The 21,888-nt window shown below is 52.8% G+C and overlaps 2 protein-coding genes and 4 non-coding genes across 13 annotated transcripts; all 6 read left to right on the top strand.

Annotated features, from left to right (window-relative positions):
- Nucleotides 1–6,672: 6,672 nt before the first annotated feature.
- FLT3LG (fms related receptor tyrosine kinase 3 ligand) lies at nucleotides 6,673–17,032 on the top strand. Of its 6 annotated transcripts, none has more exons than XM_077845346.1 (8): nucleotides 6,673–6,932; nucleotides 7,246–7,312; nucleotides 8,069–8,179; nucleotides 8,443–8,520; nucleotides 8,738–8,881; nucleotides 9,255–9,393; nucleotides 13,105–13,289; nucleotides 16,797–17,032. In XM_077845346.1, the coding sequence occupies exons 2-8, from the start codon at nucleotides 7,280–7,282 to the stop codon at nucleotides 17,013–17,015; spliced, it is 909 nt and encodes a 302-aa protein (XP_077701472.1). In that variant the 5' UTR covers nucleotides 6,673–6,932; nucleotides 7,246–7,279; the 3' UTR covers nucleotides 17,016–17,032. The 6 variants fall into 6 exon arrangements, with proteins under 6 accessions (XP_077701472.1, XP_077701482.1, XP_077701500.1 ...); XM_077845356.1 differs by having other exon boundaries at nucleotides 6,932–7,012; XM_077845374.1 differs by lacking the exon at nucleotides 6,673–6,932 and adding an exon at nucleotides 6,943–7,017 and having other exon boundaries at nucleotides 9,309–9,393.
- A 1,012-nt stretch (nucleotides 17,033–18,044) lies between these two features.
- RPL13A (ribosomal protein L13a) lies at nucleotides 18,045–21,601 on the top strand. Of its 3 annotated transcripts, none has more exons than XM_077845404.1 (9): nucleotides 18,045–18,099; nucleotides 18,976–19,283; nucleotides 19,547–19,619; nucleotides 19,998–20,063; nucleotides 20,260–20,361; nucleotides 20,570–20,655; nucleotides 20,834–20,893; nucleotides 21,167–21,289; nucleotides 21,489–21,601. In XM_077845404.1, exons 5-9 carry the CDS (start codon nucleotides 20,289–20,291, stop codon nucleotides 21,573–21,575), a joined length of 429 nt encoding a protein of 142 aa, XP_077701530.1. In that variant the 5' UTR covers nucleotides 18,045–18,099; nucleotides 18,976–19,283; nucleotides 19,547–19,619; nucleotides 19,998–20,063; nucleotides 20,260–20,288; the 3' UTR covers nucleotides 21,576–21,601. The 3 variants fall into 3 exon arrangements, with proteins under 3 accessions (XP_077701530.1, XP_077701523.1, XP_077701540.1); XM_077845414.1 differs by having other exon boundaries at nucleotides 18,079–18,099; nucleotides 18,976–19,082; XM_077845397.1 differs by lacking the exon at nucleotides 18,976–19,283.
- LOC144289451 (small nucleolar RNA Z195/SNORD33/SNORD32 family) lies at nucleotides 19,666–19,749 on the top strand. The gene has a single exon (XR_013357338.1). It is a non-coding gene; the product is annotated as a small nucleolar RNA Z195/SNORD33/SNORD32 family (small nucleolar RNA).
- Nucleotides 20,401–20,485, top strand: LOC144289447 (small nucleolar RNA Z195/SNORD33/SNORD32 family). Its single transcript, XR_013357335.1, has one exon. It is a non-coding gene; the product is annotated as a small nucleolar RNA Z195/SNORD33/SNORD32 family (small nucleolar RNA).
- Nucleotides 20,693–20,765, top strand: LOC144289464 (small nucleolar RNA SNORD34). Its single transcript, XR_013357349.1, has one exon. It is a non-coding gene; the product is annotated as a small nucleolar RNA SNORD34 (small nucleolar RNA).
- On the top strand, nucleotides 20,954–21,040 carry LOC144289481 (small nucleolar RNA SNORD35). Its single transcript, XR_013357356.1, has one exon. It is a non-coding gene; the product is annotated as a small nucleolar RNA SNORD35 (small nucleolar RNA).
- Nucleotides 21,602–21,888: the final 287 nt, after the last annotated feature.

Raw genomic sequence — 21,888 nt, 5'->3', positions numbered from 1 at the left:
GCTGTGCTTCTGAGGGGAGGAAGTGGGGGAGTAGCAACTTCTGGTCTGTTTGAGGCCATTTGAGTTCTGAATCTCGGCAGCCGGGTGGGCTGGCTCCAGTACAACACAGTGTTTGTGCAACAGATAAAGGGAACTCTGAGAAGCCCCGGGCAGGGCCCCAGGGCCTCTTGTTTCCCCTGGTCCTCTCCATCCTGCCACTCTTGCTCTTTGACTTTCTCTGCCTACGCGTTATTTCAGGACCCATGGTGTGCTGGTATAAAATAAAACACAGTGGCTCTCTGGGATAAAATAAAAGCCCTGGTAAGTAACATCTGCCAATTCCTGCAGTGTAAATGCTCCCATCATGTCCGATTGCAAGCTCTAGATGATTCAACAACAAACAAGCTGACGGAATTCCTGAATTTTTAGCAGTCACTCCATGAGCCAATCTGAGTGGCTCTGGCACATCAGTCATAGAATTCTTTTGGATGCAAGGCACCCACTCCTGCTAGCTTAGGATAAGAGGGAATTTTCTGTAAGAGACATCTTACAGAAAATAGAGCAAGACGCACATCTGAGGTGCCCCAGGTTCCTGAGAACCCAAATGTAGGCAGGAACCAGAACCAGTCTTTTGTGGGCACATGATCTTTGGGGTCTTTTTTCTTTCTTTTTCCTCTCCTTTCTTTCTTTCTTTTTTTTTTTTTTTAAGATTTTATTTATTCATGAGAGACCCAGAGAGAGGCACAGACATAGGCAGAGGGAGAAGCAGGGAGCAGGTGTGGGGAGCCTGATGCGAGACTCGATCCTAGGACCCCAGGATCATGACCTGAGCCAAAGGCAGACTCTCAACCACTGAGCCACCCAGGCGCTCCTGTCTTTTTTACTTTCTTAAGTAATCTTTATACCCAACCTGAAGCTTGAACTCCTGACCCCGAGGTCAGGAGAGTAGGATGCTTCATGGACCGAGCCAGCTGGGTACCCACCTCTGGTGTTTCCAAGCCCTACCTATCTGCCTCAGTCACTCCTTTCAGCGATGTGACTTTATAGGAAAACTGCTTCACTGCTCTGAGCCTGTTTCCTCATCTGTAAAATGGAGCTAATAGCTCCAACTGGACTGGTTGACTCCACGGGTACACGGGACTTGACCTGCGTAGTGTTGCTGTTAACTAGAGGTTGATTCGGTCACGAAGCTAGTGAGAATAGGCAGCCTCCTGTCAGCATCTGAGGCTGGACTGAATAATTACCCTTCCCAGGATCTGGACATTTGTTTGGAAAGAAAAGACACCGGGATGGCAACGCTGGAGGAAAATCCCTGGAAGGTTCTAGTTCCTATAGTTTGACAGTTCCCGTTAGGATCCAATGGGCTGTCTCGGTGTCCTTCCTAGGAATCCCATTGCTTTAACAAGGCAACCACCAGGGGCCACACACAACACCCTTCTCCTTCCTCCTCCTCCTCCACCACTACTGACAGGTATCTGTGGAAGTAGCACGGGGAATCTGATTGGGCAGCGTGAGTCAGGCGTCCACCTCTGAGCCAATCATCTCTGGCCAGGGCAGGAGCTCCTAGTCTGTGCAGCCCTCCAATTGGACAGCAAATACCCACTGAGCGTCCACTATGAGCGAGGCGCTGTTCTAGGTGCTGAGGGGACCCCCAGGAGCAAGACCACCTGGCCTCAGGAGCTGGTGATGTCCCAGTGGGCCAGAGGTGTATCAGGCTCCTGTCGCTGCTATAACAAAGTGACTTAAGTGAAACAATACAAATGTTTATCTTGCAGTCCTGGACATCAGCCATCTGAAATGCGGCTCAGTGAGCTAAAATCAAGGTGTCAGCAGGGCTGCGTTCCTATCTGGAGCACAAGGGGAAAATATATTTCCCTACCTTTTCCAACTTGGAGAGGCACCTGCTTTCGCTGACCTGTGACCTTGCGTCACTTTTTTAAAGATTTTATTTATTTGAGAAAGTGAGAGTGAGCAAGAGTAGGGGGGGCAGGGCAGAGGGAGAAGCAGGCTTCCCACTGAGCAGGGAGCCCAATGTGGGACTCGATCCTGGGACCTTGGGATCATAACCTTAGCACAAGGTAGACACTTTACCAGCTGAGCCACCCAGGTGCCCCCCCCCATCACTCATTGCCAGCGATGGCCGCTCCCAAGGCATCACTCTGACTCTGATCCTCTCGTCTCCTTCCTTCACTTACAAACACTCAATCCACAATCATCTGCCCATCTCAAGAGAAGTAGGCCATATCTGCAAAAGCCCTTTGGCCATGTGAGGGAACATTCACAGGTTCTAGTGGACATCTTCAGGGGGCCATTATTCTGGCCCCCCACCATGAGAGGAGACAGATTGAAAACAAGTGAATAATAGGGAAACGTCTCTTCAGTGTGGTGAGGAAGGTAAGGCAGGCTGAATGGGGCAGCCCTGGTGGCGCAGCGGTTTAGTGCATCCTGAAGCCCGGGGTGTGATCCTGGGGACACCGGATCGAGTCCCACGTCAGGCTCCCTGCATGGAGCCTGCTTCTCCCTCTGCCTGTGTCTCTGCCTCTCTCTCTCAATCTGTGTGTCTCTCATTAATAAATAAATAAAATCTTTAAAAAAAAAAAAAGGCAGGATGAACAGGAGGTGAGGTGCGGAGGGCAAGGGGCAGAGATGGACTGTATAACAGGATGGGTCATTCTTTGCTGCAGTAACAAAGACCACACCTCTTGTGGTCGACAATCACAAAGTTCATTTCTTGCTCCCACTACCTGCCCATCAGGGGGTGGCAGGGGCCATCTGTTCATCAGGGCCACACAGGGCTGACGGGAACCCCATCTCCATGTGGCTTCGGCCATTAGAGTTCTGCTCCCTGACCCGGTAATCCTCACCCAGAAGTGACTTTTGTCACTTCCACTCTTCTTTCATTGGCCAAAGCGAGTCATGCGACCAATGCCTGAACTCCACAGGGTGGGGTCTCAGACTCTTGCAGGAAAGGAGGGCCAGCGGATGGTGTGGACCAAGCAAGAGATTCAAAGAAGCGCAGATGTAGAAGGACCTTATAGTTTCTCATTTGCCACCTCAGCCCCCATTTTGGGGTTGAAGAGATTGAGGCTTAGTGAGGATAAGGAGCTGGCCAAGCTCCCACAGTGACCCAGCCAGAGCTAGAAGTAACACTTGCCAGGCCTGATGCAATGAGACATATCCCCTGAGTCCTCTTGCGTGCCTGGCCCTAGAAGGGCAAAGCTGGAGGCCCAGAGAATGGTCAGACTCAGCAATGCAGCAAGCCCCCAGCCTGTACTGGGGAGACCCGTAATCTGTGCAACTATGGAGGGGACACTTGGGGGACCTAGAGGAGGCCTCGTGCCAGGCTGGATTTGGAGCTGAGGATTGAGGATCTTATTAAGGGTTTTGGGGGGGGGGTAGGGGATGGGGATTAGATAAAGTGGACAGGGTGGCAGAAAGGCTGGAAATTTGTCCTAAGGGCAATAGGGAGCCACAGAACGTGTGTGAGCAGAGGAGAGGTAGGTTTAGCTCTGGGTGGAAGACACAGACATAACCTAAGGTGACATGTACTATAATAGAGGAAGCTTGGGGCACTTGGAGCACCCAGAGATGGCACTCTACCCACAAGTGTGTGTGAGGGAGGGTAAGAGGGGTGGCAGCCACCTTCCCAAGGAAGATGCCATGTGTGTTGAGGGTTTTTTCCAGCTTTATTGAGGTATGATTGACAAAGAGTATACATATTTCAGTTGTACAACATGCTTTTTAAGTGTATACAACGTGATGACTTAATATACCTGTACATTGTAAAATAGTTACCACAATTAAGTTAGTGAACACATCCATCCCTTCACAAGGTTACCTTTTTGTGCCTCATGAGAACACTTAATATCCACTCTCTTAGTTCAATCAAACTGGAAACAAAATTCACATATATCCAAAAGCAAAACAAAGATAAGCTTCTCTCCTAGGGAATTTCAAATATACAATACAGTATTGATTGTTTTGTTTAGAGAATCTTCTTTATTTTTTGAGAGAGAGAGAGTGGGAGCAGGAGGCAGAGAGAGGGAGAGAGAGAATCCCAAGCAGGCTCCACGCCCAGTGCAGAGCCCAATACCGGGCTCGATCCCACAACTCTGAAATCATGACCTGAGCCAGAATGAAGAGTTGGATGCTTAACCAACTGAGCCACCCAGGCACCCCAATACAGTATCATTATAGTCACCATGCTATATATTAAATCCTCAGAATGTACTCATAACTGAAACTTTGTGCTTTTTTAAAAGACTTTATTTATTTATTCATGAGAGAAGCAGAGAGGCAGAGACACAGGAAGAGAGAGAAGCAGGCTCCCTGCAGGGAGCCTGCAGGACTCCATCCCAGGACCCCGGGATCACAGCCTGAGCCAAAGGCAGACACTCAACCACTGAGCCACTCAGGTGCCCCAACTTTGTGTTTTTTTACCCCAATCTCCCCGTTTCACACACACACATACACACACACACACAACCTCTAGCAACTACTACTCTACTCTGGCTCTATGAGTCTACTTTTTTTAGATTCCATGTATAAGTGATACCCTACAGTATGTGTCTTTCTCTGTCTGGCTTATTTCACTTAGCATTATGTCCTCCACATGTTGCTACGTTGTTACAAACAACAGGATTTCCTTGTTATGGCTGAATGATATTCTATTGTGTGTAAATATCACATTTTCTTTTTCTGTTCATCTATTAGCAGTTAGGTCTTATTTTGCTGCAGTGAACATATGAGTGCAGAAAACTCTTTGAGACTGATTTCCTTACCTTGGGATAGATACCCAAGAGTGAGATTGCTGCATCATAGGGTAGGTCTCTGATTTTTGTATTTTTTGGAGGAAACTTCATACTGTTTTCCACATTAGCTGCACCAACCTACCTTCCCAGCAGCAGTACCCAGGGTTCCCTTCTCCCCACATGCTCACCAACACTTCTATCATATTTTTTTTATTTTTTTCTATCATTTTTTAAAGATTTTATTTATTTATTCATGAGAGACACAGAGAGAGGCAGAGACACAGGCAGAGGGAGAAGCAGGCTCCCTGCAGGAGCCCGATGTAGGACTCGATACCAGAACTCTGGGATCACGTCCTGAGCCAAAGGGAGATGCTCCGGCAGCCTGGGTGGCTCGGCGGTTTGGCACCGCCTTCGGCCCAGGGCGTGATCCTGGAAACCCGGGATCGAGTCCCATGTTGGGCTCCCTGCATGGAGCCTGCTTCTCCCTCTGCCTGTGTCTCTGCCTATATGCCTCTAATGCATAAATAAATAAAATCTTTAGAAAAAGGGGGGGGGGATGCTCAACCGCTGAGCCACCCAGGCATCCCCACTTCTGTCATTTTGACGACGGCCATCCTAACTTGTGTGTGAGGTAATATCTCACTGGGTTTTTTTAAAGATTTTATTTATTTATTCATGAGAAACAGAGAGAGAGAGAGAGAGAGAGGCAGACAAAGGCAGAGGGAGAAGCAGGCTCCATGCTGGGAGCCTGACTTGAGACTGGACCCCAGGATCAGGCACTGGGCTGAAGGTGGTGCTAAAATGCTGAGCCACCTGGGCTGTCCCCCCATTGTGCTTTTGATCTGCATTTCCCTGATGATGAGTGATGATTGGACTGAAGCTTTATTTTAATTTTTAAAAAAGATTTATTAAAGAGAGACACATAGAGAGAGGCAGAGACACAGGCAGAGGGAGAAGCAGGCTCCATGCAGGGAGCCCAATGTGGGACTCGATCCTGGGTCTCCAGAATCAGGCCCTGGGCTGAAGGCAGTGCTAAACCGCCAAGCCACCCAGGCTGCCCTGAATCTTTTTTTTTTTTTTTTTTAAGATCTTATTTATGTATTTGAAAGAGAGAGAGAGCACAAGCAGAGTGGAGGCACAGAGGAAGAAGCAGGTTCCCCAATAAGCAGCGAGCCCAATGCAGGGCTCGATCCCAGGACTCTGAAGTCATGACCTAAACCAAAGGCAGACACTTAACCGACTGAGCCACCCAAGCGCCCCTGCACTGAATCTTGAAAGGACCATGAGGCTCTTATGTGGCTGGAGAGCATCTGCAGCAGAAGGGACAGCATGTGCAAAGGCCCAGAGGTGGGAAACAGCCTGGCAGGAACTGTACTGGTTTGAATGGTGGTCCCCCGAGAGATATATCCACATCTCACCCCTGGAACCTATGAATGTGACCTTATTTGGAAAAACAGTCCTTGCAGATATAATTAAGTTAAGGACCTTGAGCTAAGGTTGTCCTGGGTTATCCAAGTTGGCCCCACATCTAATGACAAGTGACATCAAGAGGAGAGACGCTTCTAGAGAAGAAAGCCAAGTGAAGACAGAAGCAGGGATGGAGTTATGCAGATACACCAAGGAACCCCGGAGCCCCCCAGAAGCTAGCTTTGCCCACACATCCAAGGCGGAGGTGGGGCTGTGCCCGAAGGAGCAGTCCCGGAGGCCAGGGCAGAGCCGCAGCAACAAAGGCAGCAGCAGGGGGGGGTCAATGAACCCAGCTGGGGGTGGGGGTGTCCTCGGTTGGCTCTCTATGTACCTGTCACCTGCCCCCCCACCCCAGCGCCAGTCTGTCTCTCCTTTTCCAGATCCCATTCCGCCCCGGCCAAAGCACAGCCCTCCTCCTCCTGGCTCCCGTGTGCATCTCGGACCGGCCTTCCCTGTTGGAGGCGAGGAGGAAGGGCCCCAGGCTGGCCCCCTTCCAGCTGAAGGCAGCCCCCCACTCGCCTGTGTCCCAGCCTCGACTCGCCTCATTGCTCTGGGGAGCGAGTCCCGCGGAGGCGCCCTCAGCCGCGTGAGCCGCCACCTGTCACCACCAGGTGGCGCCCCATGCCTCAGCCAGATCCACCCCAGCTCTCTATCGCCCCCCAAAATTTCCTTTCGCTTTCGATCTCCGGCTGTCACCCGGCCTGGCCCCTTCCACGCCCAGCTGGGGCAAGCCTGGTGCGTGCGGAGAAACGGACTCCGGGTCCCCGAGGGGCGGGGCTGGGGTCCCCCTCCTGGCCGAGGGAGGAGGGATGGGGGTCAGGTCGCTGGGTCCCTGGCCTGGGGAGGGTTCCGGGGACCGGACGTCGGGGTTCTTAGAAGGGGAGATGCGTTTTCACCGTAACTGGGGCTCACGCAGGAAGCCCGAGGGAGTAGGAGGCGGAAACTTAGCCACATCAAGGAGTCAGGGGAGGGGTGGGGAGGTGAAGGGGCGGGTGAGGAAGGGGCTGGGGTGTGGGGGTCTGAGACTCCCTCTTCTGTCCCTTCCAAGATCTGACCATAGGCATGAGGGGCCTCCGGCCGAGATGATAGTGCTGGCGCCAGCCTGGAGCCCAACTGTGCGTATACCCGGGGGACAAGGCGGGGGACAGGCAGAGCGCTACCGAGCTGGGCAGAGCTGAGAGAGCAGACGGACAGAGGTGGGGGACGTGCGCAGGGGGGAGGGAGAGATGGGCAGGGGTGGGGACATGGGCAGAGGACCGGGACATGGACAGGAGTGGAGGACATGCGCAGGGGGCAGGGGTGAGGGACATGGGCAGGGGCGGGGGGGGCATGGACAGAAGTGAGGGAGAGATGGACAGGAGTGGAGGACGTGCACAGGGATGAAGGACACGGGCAGGAGCGGGGGACACGGGCAGGGGTGGGGACATGCACAGGAGTGGGGGACATGGGCAGGGATGGGGACATGCACAGGAGTGAGGGACATGGGCAGGGGGGACATGGGCAGGGGTGGGGTCATGGGCAGGAGTGGGGGAAAGGAACGGAGGCGGGTGGGTACACGTGGGGAAGGCAGGCCCCGGCGGCGGGCGGGGGCCAAAGCGGACACAGGGACCGAGAGGGCCAGGTGGGCGGCGGAGGGAGCCGGGCGCGCCGAGGTGAGCAGAACCGGGAGCCGACCCGGGAGCCCGGGCGCCGCCGGCCGGTGCTGAGAGCAGGCGGGGACGGGCGGCACGAAGGCAGAGAGGGAACCGGGGAGGAACCGGGGAGGAAGCGGCGGGGGCCGAGCCGGGACGGGAGGGAAGAGACCTGGAGAGGGCGGAGGGGGCAGGTGAGGACCGCGTGCGGAGCCAACAGGGGGCGCCCCCACCCCGCAGGCCTCCCTGTTGCTGCTGCTGCTGCTCAGCCCCGGCCTCCGCGGGACCCCCGACTGCTCCTTCAGCCACAGCCCCATCTCCTCCACCTTCGCGGTCCCCATCCGCAAGCTGGTGAGGCCCGGTCCCAGCCTCCCCGACAGCCTCCCCGACAGCCTCCCCGAGGCCCGGGTCCTGGCGCGGGGACCGAGCTCCCCTGGCTCCGTGTCCGTCTGTGCGGCTCCCTGGGCCCCCTTCTGGGTGCCTGTCCCCACCACCACCACCACCCCGGTCCGCTCCCTGTCCCTCACTCCCTGGGTCCCTGTCCCCTTCCCCCTGGGTCCCTGTCCCTCACTCCCTGGGTCTCCATAGTTGTGTTTTCTCCTGTCTTCGGCCAGGCCTCACCCTGTTTTCTCCCGCAGTCTGATTACCTGCTTCAGGACTATCCAGTCACTGTCGCCTCCAACCTGCAGGACGTGAGTCACAGATGGGAGAGGCTGGGGCAGAGGTGGAAAGGAGAGACTCTAGCACACCACCCCTCAGGGGGCCCGGCCTCCCCCCGGGGCTGTGGGACTCCTAGCCCCAGCCCCTCACCTTCCCAGCCCCACCAGTCCAAGCTCACAGTCCTCTCTGCTGGCACCTCCCTTGCCCCCTTCTCCCCACCCCTACTGAGCTGGGCGGTCTCTCTCCCAGGACGAGCTCTGCGGGGCGTTCTGGCGCCTGGTCCTGGCCCAGCGCTGGATGGTGCGGCTCCAGGCTGTGGCTGGATCCCAAATGCAAATCCTGCTGGAGGCTGTCAACACGGAGATACACTTTGTCACCTTCTGTGCCTTCCAGGTCAGCCCTGGACTTGGGGGACAGGCTAGGGGAGCGGGTTGCCTTCCTTAGGGCCTGAAGCTCTGCTGGACATTACTGGAGATTTCTTTTGGCTAGCAACCCGAGGGAGGTGCTCTAACCCGGTCCCGCAGGTGGTGGGGGTGGGGTGGGGGGTGGCGTTGGGATCCTGGGCCCAGTGCACCAATTCTGAGTGTATTTCCTAGCTGGACACCACAAAGAGGTCCTCCCTTCTGAGACCCAGCCCCCCCCCCCCCCCCCCCCCCCCCCCCCCCCCGCCCAGGGGACCCTGTAGGCGTGGCCAGGCAGGGAAGGCCCTGGCCTGAGCAGACAGCGGGGGTGATGCCCTGGTGACATCTCCCTCCCCTGCCCCCAGCCCCTCCCCAGCTGTCTTCGCTTCGTCCAGACCAACATCTCCCACCTCCTGCAGGACACCTCCCAGCAGCTGGCCGCCCTGAAGCCCTGGATCACCCGCAGGAATTTCTCCGGGTGCCTGGAGCTGCAGTGTCAGCCCGGTAAAAGCCCCACTCCCTGGGCCCCCAACCCCCACCCCGCTCACCCCTACCTTCCCTAGCTCACAGCCCCTCACGCCCTCTGCTCAGGCCATCCCAGACCCGCCCTGCTCCCTCTGGCTGTGTGGCTTTGGGCAGGTTCCTCTTAAGTTTAGGCCTCAGTTTACCCATCTTGGGCAAGGGTAATTGCTGCCTGCTTCTCCGAGACAGCCCTGTCAGATAGAAACATAATGACAGCCACGTGCTTGAGTGGAAATATTCTAGTAGTCAAGTTGTTTTTTTTTTTTTTTTTTTTTTTAGGTAAATTCACTTTTTTTTCCCCTGGAATTTTTTTTTTTTTATTTTTTTTTTTTTATTTATGATAGTCATCATAGAGAGAGAGAGAGAGGCAGAGACACAGGCAGAGGGAGAAGCAGGCTCCATGCACCGGGAGCCCGATGTGGGATTCGATCCCGGGTCTCCAGGATCGCGCCCTGGGCCAAAGGCAGGCGCCAAACCGCTGCGCCACCCAGGGATCCCTCCCCTGGAATTTTAACGTTCATTATTTTTGGTAGCAAATGATTGGTTGTTTTAGTTGTATTTATTTTTAAAGATTTTATTTATGTGGGGCAGCCGGGATGGCTCAGCGGTTTAGCGCCACCTTCAGCCCAGGGCATGATCCTGGAGTCCTGGGATCGAGTCCCACATCTGGCTCCCTGCATGGAGCCTGCTTCTCTCTCTGCCTGTGTCTCTGCCTCTCTCTCTCTCTGGGTCTCTCACGAATAAATAAATAAATAAAATCTTTAAAAATAAACAAAACAAAACAAAGGAGGGTACAAAGAAACGTATGAGGAGGTCCCGGACACCCTTTCCCCAGCCCTCCCCAGCCCCAGGGTTACATTTTGCTTAGTGTTGCTTACAGCACGATAGCAAAACCAGAAATATGACATGGGTCGCAGTCCATGCATATAATCCACAGGGTTTATGCACATTTTACAAGTTATGTGGGCACACTCGCGTGCACTTGTGTGTATGTTAGTTTGTTAGGGCTCCCCTAACAAAGTACCACAAACTGAATGATCTGAACAGAAGTGTTTGTTTCACAGTTCTGGAGGCCAGGAGTCTGAAATCAATGTGTGGGTAGCATTGGCTCCTTCTGAGGCCTCTGAGGGAAGATTCTGTTCCAGGCTTCTCTCCTTGGCTTGTTGATGGCCATTCTCACGTTCACAGGGTGTTCTCCCTCTGAGCACACCTTCACATCTGGATTTCCCCTTTTTATAAGGTCACCAGTCCTATGGGACAAAGGAAGTGCCCTGATGACCTCATTTTAACTTGATTATCTGTATATATACCCTATCTCCCAATAAGGTCTCATTCCAAGGTACTGGGGGTTAGGATTTCAACATAGGAATTTTGAGGAACACAGTTCCCTTTTCTTTTTTTTTTTTTTTAAGATTTTATTTATTCATGAGAGAGGCAGAGGGAGAAGCAGGTTCCATGCAAGGAGCCCCATGTGGGACTTGATCCCAGATCTCCAGGATCATTCCCTGGGCTGAAGGCAGTGCTAAACTGCTGAGCCACCGGGGCTGCCCCACAGTTCCCTTCCTAAAAGTGTATGTGTGTTTTTGCAGTGTTATCACATGTGTGGCTTCTTGCAATCAACCACCACAATCAAAATACTTTACTGGATCCCTTTGTAATAATTCCCATCCCTAGCCCCTGGCAACCACGAATCTGTTCTTTATGATGATGTTATTGGACTTAATCATTTTATAATCACTCTTCATAATTAATCATTGAAATCATACATTTTTATTTAGCCAAACGTCTCTTAAATAGCACTGTTTGAACACATAGCTAATATTGTATCTTTGATTTGATTCTATTTTTCTTTAATTTATTTTTATTTTTTATTTTAAAGATTTTATTTATTTATTCATGATAGTCACACAGAGAGAGAGAGAGAAGCAGAGACACAGGCAGAGGGAGAAGCAGGTTCCATGCAGGGAGCCCAACGTGGGATTCGATCCCAGGTCTCCAGGATCGCGCCCTGGGCCAAAGGCAGGTGCCAAACTGCTGCGCCACCCAGGGATCCCAATTTTTTTTTTTTTTAATTCATGATAGAGAAAAAAAGAGAGGCAGAGACACAGGCAGAGAGAGAAGCAGTCTCCATGCCGGGAGCCCGATGCGGGACTCGTCCCGGGTCTCCAGAATCAGGCCCTGGGCCAAAGGCAGGCGCCAAACCGCTGAGCCACCCAGGGATCCCCAGATTCTATTTTTTTTAATGTAATCCTATCCCCAATGTAGGGCTTGAATTCACAACCCTGAGATGAAGAATCGCATGTGCCACTGACTGAGCCAGGTGCCCCTGAAAGGGATACTTAAAACCTCCCACTCTGATTTTCTCACTTTCTCCCCACACTTCCGATCATTTTGCCATCTATTTTAAGCTTCACTTGTCATTTGTACTTACATTTATGATGACGATTCATTTGACCACATTTTATTAGCCATCTCCTTGGTGCCTGGCTTTGGTGACAGGGCTCAGAACAAGACCAAGTGCTTGCACATGTGGAGCTGATTGAGGAACAAACGTATTAGCAAATAATTAACAGGAAAAAATATCTGAGTGTAATGAGTCCTATGCAGGCAGATTACAACCAGGTGATGGGAGTCATGGTGTGAGGTGAATGGCTTGAGTCACTGAAGGTTGGGAATATGAGAACAGCCAGTGCAAAGGCCCTGAGGCAGAAACATGTCCCTACATGTTTAAGGAACAGTGAAAAGGCTCATGTGGCTGGAATCCAGCAAGTGAGGGGAAGAGACAGCTGGGTGAGGGTATAGAGGGAACAGAGATTGGGAGGGATCTTTGTTTTATCTGTCCACTTGTCAATTTTTCATTTGGTCAAATATTTAGTTTATGAAATTAAGCTATTATAAAATTATGTAACAAGCACCAAGTGGTGGGTTCTGGCAATAAATAAGACAGATAAAGTTCCTGTTGCCCACGTGAAGCCCACAGCCCACTGGAGGAAAAAGAGGAATAAACAAATTGATACAGAAGCACTAGAAATAACTTTGTTCAACTGTAAAAAAAAAAAAAAAAAAAAAAAAGGCAAGGGCACCCAAGTGGCTCAGTTGTTTGGGCATCTGCCTTCAGCTCAGGTCATGATTCCAGGGTTCTTGGATCAAGTTCCACATCAGGTTCCCTGCTCAGTGGGGTGCCTCTTTCTCCCTCTCCCCCTCCCCCTGCTCATGCTTGCTTTCTCTCTGAAATAAATCTTAAAAAAGGGCAGCTCCAGTGGCCCAGCAGTTTAGTGCCACTTTCAGCCCAGGGCATGATTCTGGAGACCCGGGATCAAGTCCCACGTCGGGCTCCCAGCATGGAGCCTGCTTCTCCCTCTGCTTGGGTCTCTGCCTCTGTCTCTCTCTCTCTCTCTGTTTCTCATGAATAAGTAAAATCTTTACAAAAAAAATTTAAAAGAAAAGGCAAACTTACCAGATGCCACACTGTTCTAAGGACTGTCTGTGTGGTCACGTATTTAATTTTTGTGACCACCTTATGCGGTAGGAATAATGGTTATCCCCATTTCACGGATGAGGAGACTGAGGCACAGAGAGGCCAGCAGCCCACCTGAGGTCACACAGGTTCCACCAGGCCTGCTTGGGTTTCCTCCTCTCCCCTGGCCTCACCAATCTCCTCAGTAACCCGGCCACCCTCTCTCCTCCCCTCAGACTCCTCTACATTGGTGCCCCCAAGGAGCCCCGGGGCCCTGGAGGCCACTGCCTTGCCAGCCCCTCAGGCACCTCGGCTGCTCCTCCTGCTGCTGCTGCCCGTGGCTCTCCTGCTGATGTCCACTGCCTGGTGCCTGCATTGGCGAAGGAGGCGGCGGCGGAGGTCACCCTACCCGGGGGAGCAGGTGAGTCAGCAGGTAGACAGAGGGGATGGGCAGTCTGAGGGGGTGGGTTTGACCCTGTGGTGGCCACAGGTGACCTCCGCCCCCGAGTCTCCAGGACAGGCTGCCCCTGTGGCTCGTGCAGCACTGACTCATCCTGGTGAATCCTTTGGTGGGAGGACCTAAGTCTGCCCTGGATGAGGAAGACCCCTCTGGGGCCATGACAGGGGACAGACTGGAGGCTGGGTGGTGGTCCAGGGAGAGAGGACAAGGCCTGAGTCAGAGCCAGGATGAGCACCATAGGGAGGCCGAGGAGGCGACAAAGTCAGGGGTCAGGGATCAAGGACAGGGCTGGAAGGGCACCTGGCTGGCTCAGTCAATAGAGCAAATTACTCTTGATCTCTTGGTTGTGAGTTTGAGCTCCACATTAGGTGTTGAGATTACTTAAAAACGAAATCTTAAAGGACAGGGCTGGAGACTGACAGGCTTGGGCCAGTGACACAGATGACCCTGGGTCTGGCCCAGTGGGAAATCTGGGGGAGGATGGAGATTAAGAAAAGGTGAGCTCAGTGGGGACCTGGGGGCATGAGGGGGGCCAAGGGGAGGCATTTGGCTATAGGAGTCTGCAAGCCAGGAGACAGTAGTCTCCTGAAGCAGGGGGAGAGGACCACCTTTGCAAAGCCCTCCAGGTGTGAAAAAGCTCTGGGTGTTCCAGTAACTTCATTGAGCCTGGGGAGGGTGTGAATGTGGGTGCGAAAGATCTAGGCCTCAAACACCAAGCAGGGGAGCTGGGACTTCCTGCCCAGGGCAGCAGGGAGCCAGGGGAGGTGAGTGATGGAAGAAAGAACTGGGGGGGAGGTCAGGGGAACAGGTGTGGAGGCAGGAGGCAGGTGGCCAGGAGGGAGGAAGTTGGGGAGGCCCTATTGGGTTCTTGATGGGCCCAGTGTTCTTACAAGAAATATTTTGCAGTAATTGCTCACACATATAAGGCCTCAGTGATACAGGCCTTATGCTAGGGCTTTCTACAAATTAACTTAATTGAGAAGCTGGTACCATTATTATCAAATTTCATAGAGGCTGAAACCAAAGCACAAAGAGGTAAATAATTTGCCAAAAGTCATACAGCACATGAGTGACAGAACCAAGATTTGATTCTGGGCCTTCGGGACATCCAAGCTTTTCATTCTTCTGCCTCAGTTTCCTTATCTTTATAAAAGACTCTAATAATAGTCTTCCTACCATAGAGTTGTCTGGAGGTTAAGTGATGCAGGCAAAGGCCTTAAAGTGAGGCTGTCCAACAGAATAGAACACAAGCCACACACGTCATTTAAAACTTTCTAATAGGGATCCCTGGGTGGCGCAGCGGTTGGGCGCCTGCCTTTGGCCCAGGGCGCGATCCTGGAGACCCGGGATCGAATCCCACGTCGGGCTCCCGGTGCATGGAGCCTGCTTCTCCCTCTGCCTGTGTCTCTGCCTCTCTCTCTCTTTCTCTCTCTGTGACTATCATAAATAAATAAATAAAAAAAAATTTAAAAAAAAAAATTTAAAAAAAATTTAAAACTTTCTAATATTGGGGCACCTGGTTCTCTCAGTTAGTAAAGCATGCGACTCTTGATCTCAGGGCTGTGAGTTCACGCCCCACATTGGGCACAGAGATTACTTAAAAAAATAAAAAACTTTCTAGGGGCACCCAGATAGCTCAGTTGGGTAAGCGTCCAACTCTTGCTCTCAGCTCGGGTCTTGATCTCAGGGTCATGGGTTTGATCTGCGCTGGGCTCTACAGTGGATGTGAAGCCTACTTAAACAAACAAAAAATTTCTCCACATATTTAAAGTTCTTGAAATTTACATTTGCAAAAAAGTAGATTCACCTGCTCAAATTGTTCCAAACAAGTTTCCAAAAAGGGGCAGCCCGGATGGCATAGCGGTTTAGCGCCACCTGCAGCCCAGGGCGTGATCCTGGGGTCCCGGGATCAAGTCCCGCATCAGGCTCCCTACATGGAGCCTGCTTCTCCCTCTGCCTGTGTCTCTGCCTCTCTCTCTCCCGCTCTGTATCTCTCATGAGTAAATAAAATAAAAATCTTAAAAAAAAAACAAGTTTCCAAAAAGAAACAAGTTGTTTTTGCTATTTTTTTAAAGATTTTATTATTTGAGGGATCCCTGGGTGGCACAGCGGTTTGGCGTCTGCCTTTGGCCCAGGGCTCGATCCTGGAGACCCGGGATCGAATCCCATATCGGGCTCCCGGTGCATGGAGCCTGCTTCTCCCTCTGCCTGTGTCTCTGCCTCTCTCTCTCCCTGTGACTATCATAAATAAATAAAAATTAAAAAAAAAGATTTTATTATTTGAGAGAAGACAGAGCACCCTCAAATGGGGGGAGGAGCAGAGGGAAAGGGAGAAGCAGACTCCCCACTGAGCAGGGAGCCCATGGGATCATGACCTGACCTGAAGGCAGACACTTAACCAACTGAACCACCCATGCACCTCTCCTTTTTTTCTCTTTTCTTTTTGATAAAGAGCAGGGAGGGGGGAACAGAGGGAGATGGTGAGAGAGAATCTTAACCAGTCTCCACTTCTACCATCAAATTGACTGGGGACTTGATCCCCTCACCCTGAGATCAGGACCTGAGCCAAAATTAAGAGTCAGATGGGGTAACTGACAGCGCCCCCCCCCCCCAGCCCCAGGATCAGTTTCTAAGTTTACTTTATTTTTAAAGATTTTATTTATTTATTCATGATAGTCACACAGAGACTTTTTTTTTTTTTTTAAGATTTATTTATTTATTCATTCAGAGAGCCCGATGCGGGACTCGATCCCGGGTCTCCAGGATCACATCCCAGGCTGCAGGCAGCACTAAACCACTGTGCCACCGGGGCTGCCCGGGATCCCAGTTTCTAAGTTTAAATAATTTTTCACTTTAGCACTTGTTTTTGTACAATAATTTTTCAAAACAATTTTTAAAGATTTTATTTATTTATTCATGAGAGACACACAAGAGAGAGGCAGAGATGCAGGCAAAGGGAGAAGCAGGCTCCCTACAGGACCCCAGGATCACACCCTGAGCTGAAGGCAGACCCTCAACTGCTGAGCCACCCAGGCTTCCCTTGTACAATAATTTTTGTTACAATTTTTTTTGAAAAGGTAATCCACTGAAAAGTTTTCGTCCTGTTCTTGCTTCTGTCCACTCGGTTTTCCTGCTCTCCTAATAAACACACTACCAGTTAAGTTTAAAGTAGGTAAGATGTAAAACTCAGCTCCTCAGTTGCACTGGGCACATTTGGAGTACTCGGCATTCACCGTGGCTGCTCTGCGGCTGTGTGGGAGCGCAGGGATCTCAAGGTCTCCATCTTTGCAGAGTTAGTTCTCTTGGACAGTGATGCCCTAACACACAGTGGGCACTCACTGGAAAGGGAATTGTTCTCAATACTGAGTCTGTGCCGAGCACTGAGCTTGGTGCTCTCCTTCCTCTCTTCTGTCCACGGATCCCCAGACAGTCCACTGAGACAGACACATCTCTCATCCCGTTTTACAGAGGACACTGAGGCCCAGCGAGCGGAGCCATCTGCCCGAGGACACAGAGCTGGGACCTGGAGGGAGTCAGCTAGAGACTGGTCCCTTCCTCGACCACGCAGCCCCGCTCGCTCCCTCCCCAGGATCAAGGCAACGCCCGCCCCCAACGCCCCCAAAGCCAGCCCCAGCCCCACCTCTCCCCCTCTGTACAAAGTCCTTGCCCCCAAGAAATTGTATATAAATCATCCTTTTCTACCAGCTGTCGCCAGGCCTGTAGATGGGACAGGATGTGGACGGGGCAGTTTGGGTGCGGATCCTGGTTTTTCGGTTAATGCAATGCTTCATTCAGTCCCTGCTCTCTGAGGCCGCCTGGGGTGCAGAACCAGTGCGCGGCAGCGCCGAGACCCAGTCGGGGGGAGTCAGGACCCGCCGGCCCGGGGCTCCGGATCTGAGGGGAACAAGACCCTGGGCGCCTCGGTGCAGCGGCTGCAGTACAGGCCCTCGGAGCCCGCGGCGAGTACGCGTCCCGGCAGCCTGAGATCCCGGGGGGCGCCCTGGAGGAGAGGACTCCTCCGCAGGAAAGCACTGGGACTGTGACAGTCTGAGGCTTCAGAAGGTGGGGCTGGAGGGGAGGACATCCGAGGCCAGGGACGCAGCCGAAGCGAAAACCTCGAAGCCGCCTGGTAGTCATTCCCTCGTACGCTCTTAGAGCTCAGAGGGCAAACTATTTCCATCTGTTTTACAGACGGGGACACTGAGGCCCAGACAGGGTCAGGCGGGGGCCGGGGGGTGGGGGGGTGGGGTTCGGCCAAGTCACTGGGAGGCGGAACAGCCACTGGAATCCAGACCTTTAAGCCTAGACTGCGCGATGAAGAGAGAGCCCACTGGCCCCCTGCGGGCCACCGCGTGCCCTGCAACCTGCTGTCGCTTCAGCGAGTGACGGCGCTTCCCTCCGCTCCCCGCAGACACCCGACCAAGCCCCCAACGCGGAGATTCGCAGCCCCTCAAAAATATGGCTGCCGAGGCTGGACAGTCCCGTCCCAGCGGAGCCACATCATACCCCACGTGATCTCTCGCCCAGCACAGCAATGGCTGCTTAAGAGCCGACGAGAAGGACTGGACGCGGATTGGACAGTTAGAAGACGACCCGCCTTCTAGCGGCTCCCTTTGCGCACGCGCAAAACACTCTAGCCAATGAAAAGACGGAAAGCTGCCCGTACAGCCCATGCGGCGTCACTTCCTCCGCCCCTGTTTCAAGGGATAAGAAACCCTGCGCCGAGGCTTCCTCCTTTCCCAGGCGGCTGCCGAAGATGGCGGAGGGGCAGGTGCGGGCTCTTCGCGGGCCGGGGAGGCGTGGGGCCGGGTGGGTTCCAGGCCGGAATGGGGTAGGGCCCTCTTTGCCCTCATAAGTGTGTTGTGAAACCTAAATTCGATAATTGAACGAAAGGAGAAGCTTTCGGCCTAAGGAATCTGCAACGGGGAAACAGGAGATAACTAGGATGGCTTCTTTTTGTCCGGGGATGGCTAAAATGCGGCATTACCCCTTTTCTCTTAGGGGCATAATGGGGGCTCCCAAAATAGAAAGCTGCTTTAAAAGTAGGGCTCGTTTGTCTTCCTCTCGGCCAGGCCTTGGCCGAATTGGGCCCGTGTGTCCTTAGCGACGGAAAGCACGCGGAAAGCGCCTGGGCTGTGAGAAGCCAAGGATTGGCCAAAATGGAGGGCGCTACCAGCCTGCTCGAGGCGCGCGTCCCCTCACCCTCGTGGGAGTTCTCACCCGCCGCCTGCAGCTCTGGACGCTTTCGTAGGAGGTCCTAGGCGGTGGGTCCAGAGCGTTCCTGCCTACTGGACGTCCAGGAACGAATTGCTCTTTTCGTTGCTCCTTGAGCAGAGAACTGATGAAAGGCTCCGCTGCCCATGGCCACCTGAGAGACACCGCAGAAGCGGCGGACTCCTTGTCTTGATTTTTTTAAATATGAAAGCGAGGATGGTTCCGGAAAGGGTGTCCATGTGAATTTATGTAATGAGTCTGAGCGGTAAGGGGAGGAAAAGGCACGTTTGTGGAGTCCGGAGAGGTGGTAAGGTTCTCTGAACACGTGTTCGCGCAGTCAACTGTGCCTGGCACCATTGGGTTTATATTTAGTGTAATACGGTTAACATACCATAATGTTCCTGAGGCAGATATTGTTATCCCCATCTTCCAGGTGAGGAAGCTGGAGATTTTTAGCCAAAGTCACATTGTCAGGAAGTCTGGCTTTAGATTCTGTATCCTTCTGCCTTCCAACAATCACAAGTATATAACAAGCACTGGGTAAGAGTGGGGACTTGACTCGTGGTGAAGAAGCTAAGGATTTGACTTTGAGAAGTTCGCCCAGGGATGCTGAGCTAAATTCGACATAAGATCTGGCACCAGCTCCTGACTACTCTGCAGAGCCTCTCCCACTGACTGGATCAATGGACAGACTGTTGCCAGCCTTTGTTCAAATCCCAGCTCATCCTCTCACCCTTGAATGTAATTGGGGCTTAAGACTTCCTGCCCTTTAGGCAGCTGAGATGTGAGGAAAGGCCTTTGTTTTAAATCTGTTCACGGAAATCGTGAGTCAACCTTTGGTTTCTTGGCCACATCTGTTCGGTGGGCCTCGGGTCCTGGTTTTCAGGCCTGCTAGTGGATAGGGCACTCTGGGGGATAAGGTGACAAACCAGCAGCACTAGTTGCTTTGGGTGGGGAGTCAAAGCTGAAGATGCATCTAAGCCTTTTCATCCTGTTTCCACCAGGTCCTGGTGCTCGATGGCCGAGGCCATCTCCTGGGCCGCCTGGCGGCCATTGTGGCCAAACAGGTGCTTCTGGGTAAGTCTGCTCTGCCCACGGTTCCTCTGGGCATGGGTCCCATCCAGCGGTCAGTGATGAGCAACAATCACCATCTTTCGTTTGAGTCTCACGACCATGAGATCAACCCCATGCACCGCTCTGAGACCTACTAGCTACTCCCTCTCCTGGGGTCTGGGAGTTCGAGATGGCAAATTTTCAGTCAGGCTGTAAATATAAGCATAAATCAAGTTCTTCTTGGGGCAAGAGGTTCCCCTGCAAGAGGCCTTGGCTTTCTTGTACGTTGTGGTCAGCTCCACACAGAAGGATCCATGTTCCAGGGTCTTCAGGAGGTGGGTGGTAACCAGTTTATATGTAGAGCCACTTGTAGCCTTTGTTCGCACTTTCCTTTTCCTCTAGGCCGGAAGGTTGTAGTCGTGCGCTGTGAAGGCATCAACATTTCTGGCAATTTCTACAGAAACAAGTGTAAGTTAGGACCTGGGAGGAGGGCTGGAGGGTGGACCTGGGAGATTCGCAGTCTTCATCGGCTCCAGGAGCGAGCCCACTGGTGGTGGGAAGTGCTCATTTGCGTTCCCGAACAGGCCCTTGGGAGCATGGATGTGTGTTGGAAGAAGTTAGCCTTTGGCTGGGGGCTGAGGTTTCACACCCTCTCTCTCCCCAGTGAAGTACCTGGCCTTCCTCCGCAAGCGGATGAACACCAACCCATCCCGTGGCCCCTATCACTTCCGAGCACCCAGCCGTATCTTTTGGCGGACAGTTAGAGGTGAGCGGGGCCTGAGGACTGCAGGTGGCGAGGGGATGGGTGGCCAGTGATGAGGACTTCTCCCACTTGTATTCGAGTTTCCTGACTATGAGATGACTCCACATGCACTACCATCTGAGGCCACCACTGTGACCGTGGGGTTGGGTGGGGTTGGGGGCAGGGTCCTCATGAGCCCCACTGAGCAAGTCTGTTGGTCATCCACCCACAGGCATGCTGCCCCACAAGACCAAGCGAGGCCAGGCTGCCCTGGACCGCCTCAAGGTGTTTGATGGGATCCCACCACCCTATGACAAGGTGAGCTCCACAGCCTCCTGTACAGCATTCATGTGTCTGGCGTCCATGATGTTGCACAGTTGTACCTACATTGTTTGATCCTCATGAGAACAGCATTGGCTGAGACGCTGTCCCAGCAGCCTTCTTCCCTGTCTGTCCCTTATTCCAGGGCTCTTAAGCTCCTCTCCTTCTCTAACAGAAAAAGCGAATGGTGGTTCCAGCTGCCCTCAAGGTGGTACGCCTGAAGCCTACACGAAAGGTGAGTTCCAGGTTAGGCTGGGTACTCTGACTAGGGGGCAAATGTGAGGTCCCTGAAACTGGCAGATGATGGCTCTTTCTCACGATGGTCTGCGGATGCCACAGTGGGCAGTGCCGATAATGCCAATGGCTCAGCTGATGCCAGCAGGAGCAGGGAGCCCCTTGGGGTGGCTGTATCTTTAGCTTAGACCTGCTGAGAAAATTTGGGTCCTCCAGGACAGCTTGCCACCCTGGCTCCACTTGGCTTAGAACTTTCTTCTCCCCTCCCACACAGTTTGCTTACCTGGGGCGCCTGGCTCACGAAGTTGGCTGGAAGTACCAGGCAGTAACAGCCACCCTGGAGGAGAAGAGGAAGGAAAAGGCCAAGATCCATTATCGGAAGAAGAAACAGCTTATGGTGAGGATGGGCTGGAACCAAAGGGTACCGTGTTCTTGGGCAGGGCCTTGAGGATGATCTCTCTGGACAGAGTGGACTTTGTTCAGCCCCAGAGGCCTCTGCCTGAGGCCCGACTTGGCAGGGAGTGGAATTGGGCACCTAGGATGAGGAAGGTCTTGGGCAACACCCATTGACCATTGTCTGTTCTCTTACCCCACAGAGGCTACGGAAACAGGCCGAAAAGAATGTGGAGAAGAAAATTGACAAATACACAGAGGTCCTCAAGACCCATGGACTCCTGGTCTGAGCCCAATAAAATTGACTTATTCATCATGCTTGGCCTGGCCTGCCCTTCCTCCATCGCCGCCCTAGGATATGGGGGACTCCCAGGGGCTGCTGCCCTCATGCCTCAGGCAACCTGGGGCTTACAGTACTGGGAACACAAGGCTTTAGTCACTACTGTTAAGAAAGGTCTTCTAAAAAGTTAAAAAAAAAAAATTCTTAAGAGTTCTGAGGCATAAGTGCCTGTGACTCATTCCTGAGAGTTATTAGTGCCATTTCACTGTAAGCAAGAAAGACCTGGAAAATGGAGGGGAGCCCTTCGTTGAGAATGGGGTGTA

This window comes from Canis aureus, chromosome 1 (genome assembly GCF_053574225.1).
Source record: "Canis aureus isolate CA01 chromosome 1, VMU_Caureus_v.1.0, whole genome shotgun sequence".
NCBI classification, from domain to species: domain Eukaryota; kingdom Metazoa; phylum Chordata; class Mammalia; order Carnivora; family Canidae; genus Canis; species Canis aureus.
Note: the sequence above shows the minus strand (reverse complement) of the source record. Positions and strands in the feature narration are given on the sequence as shown.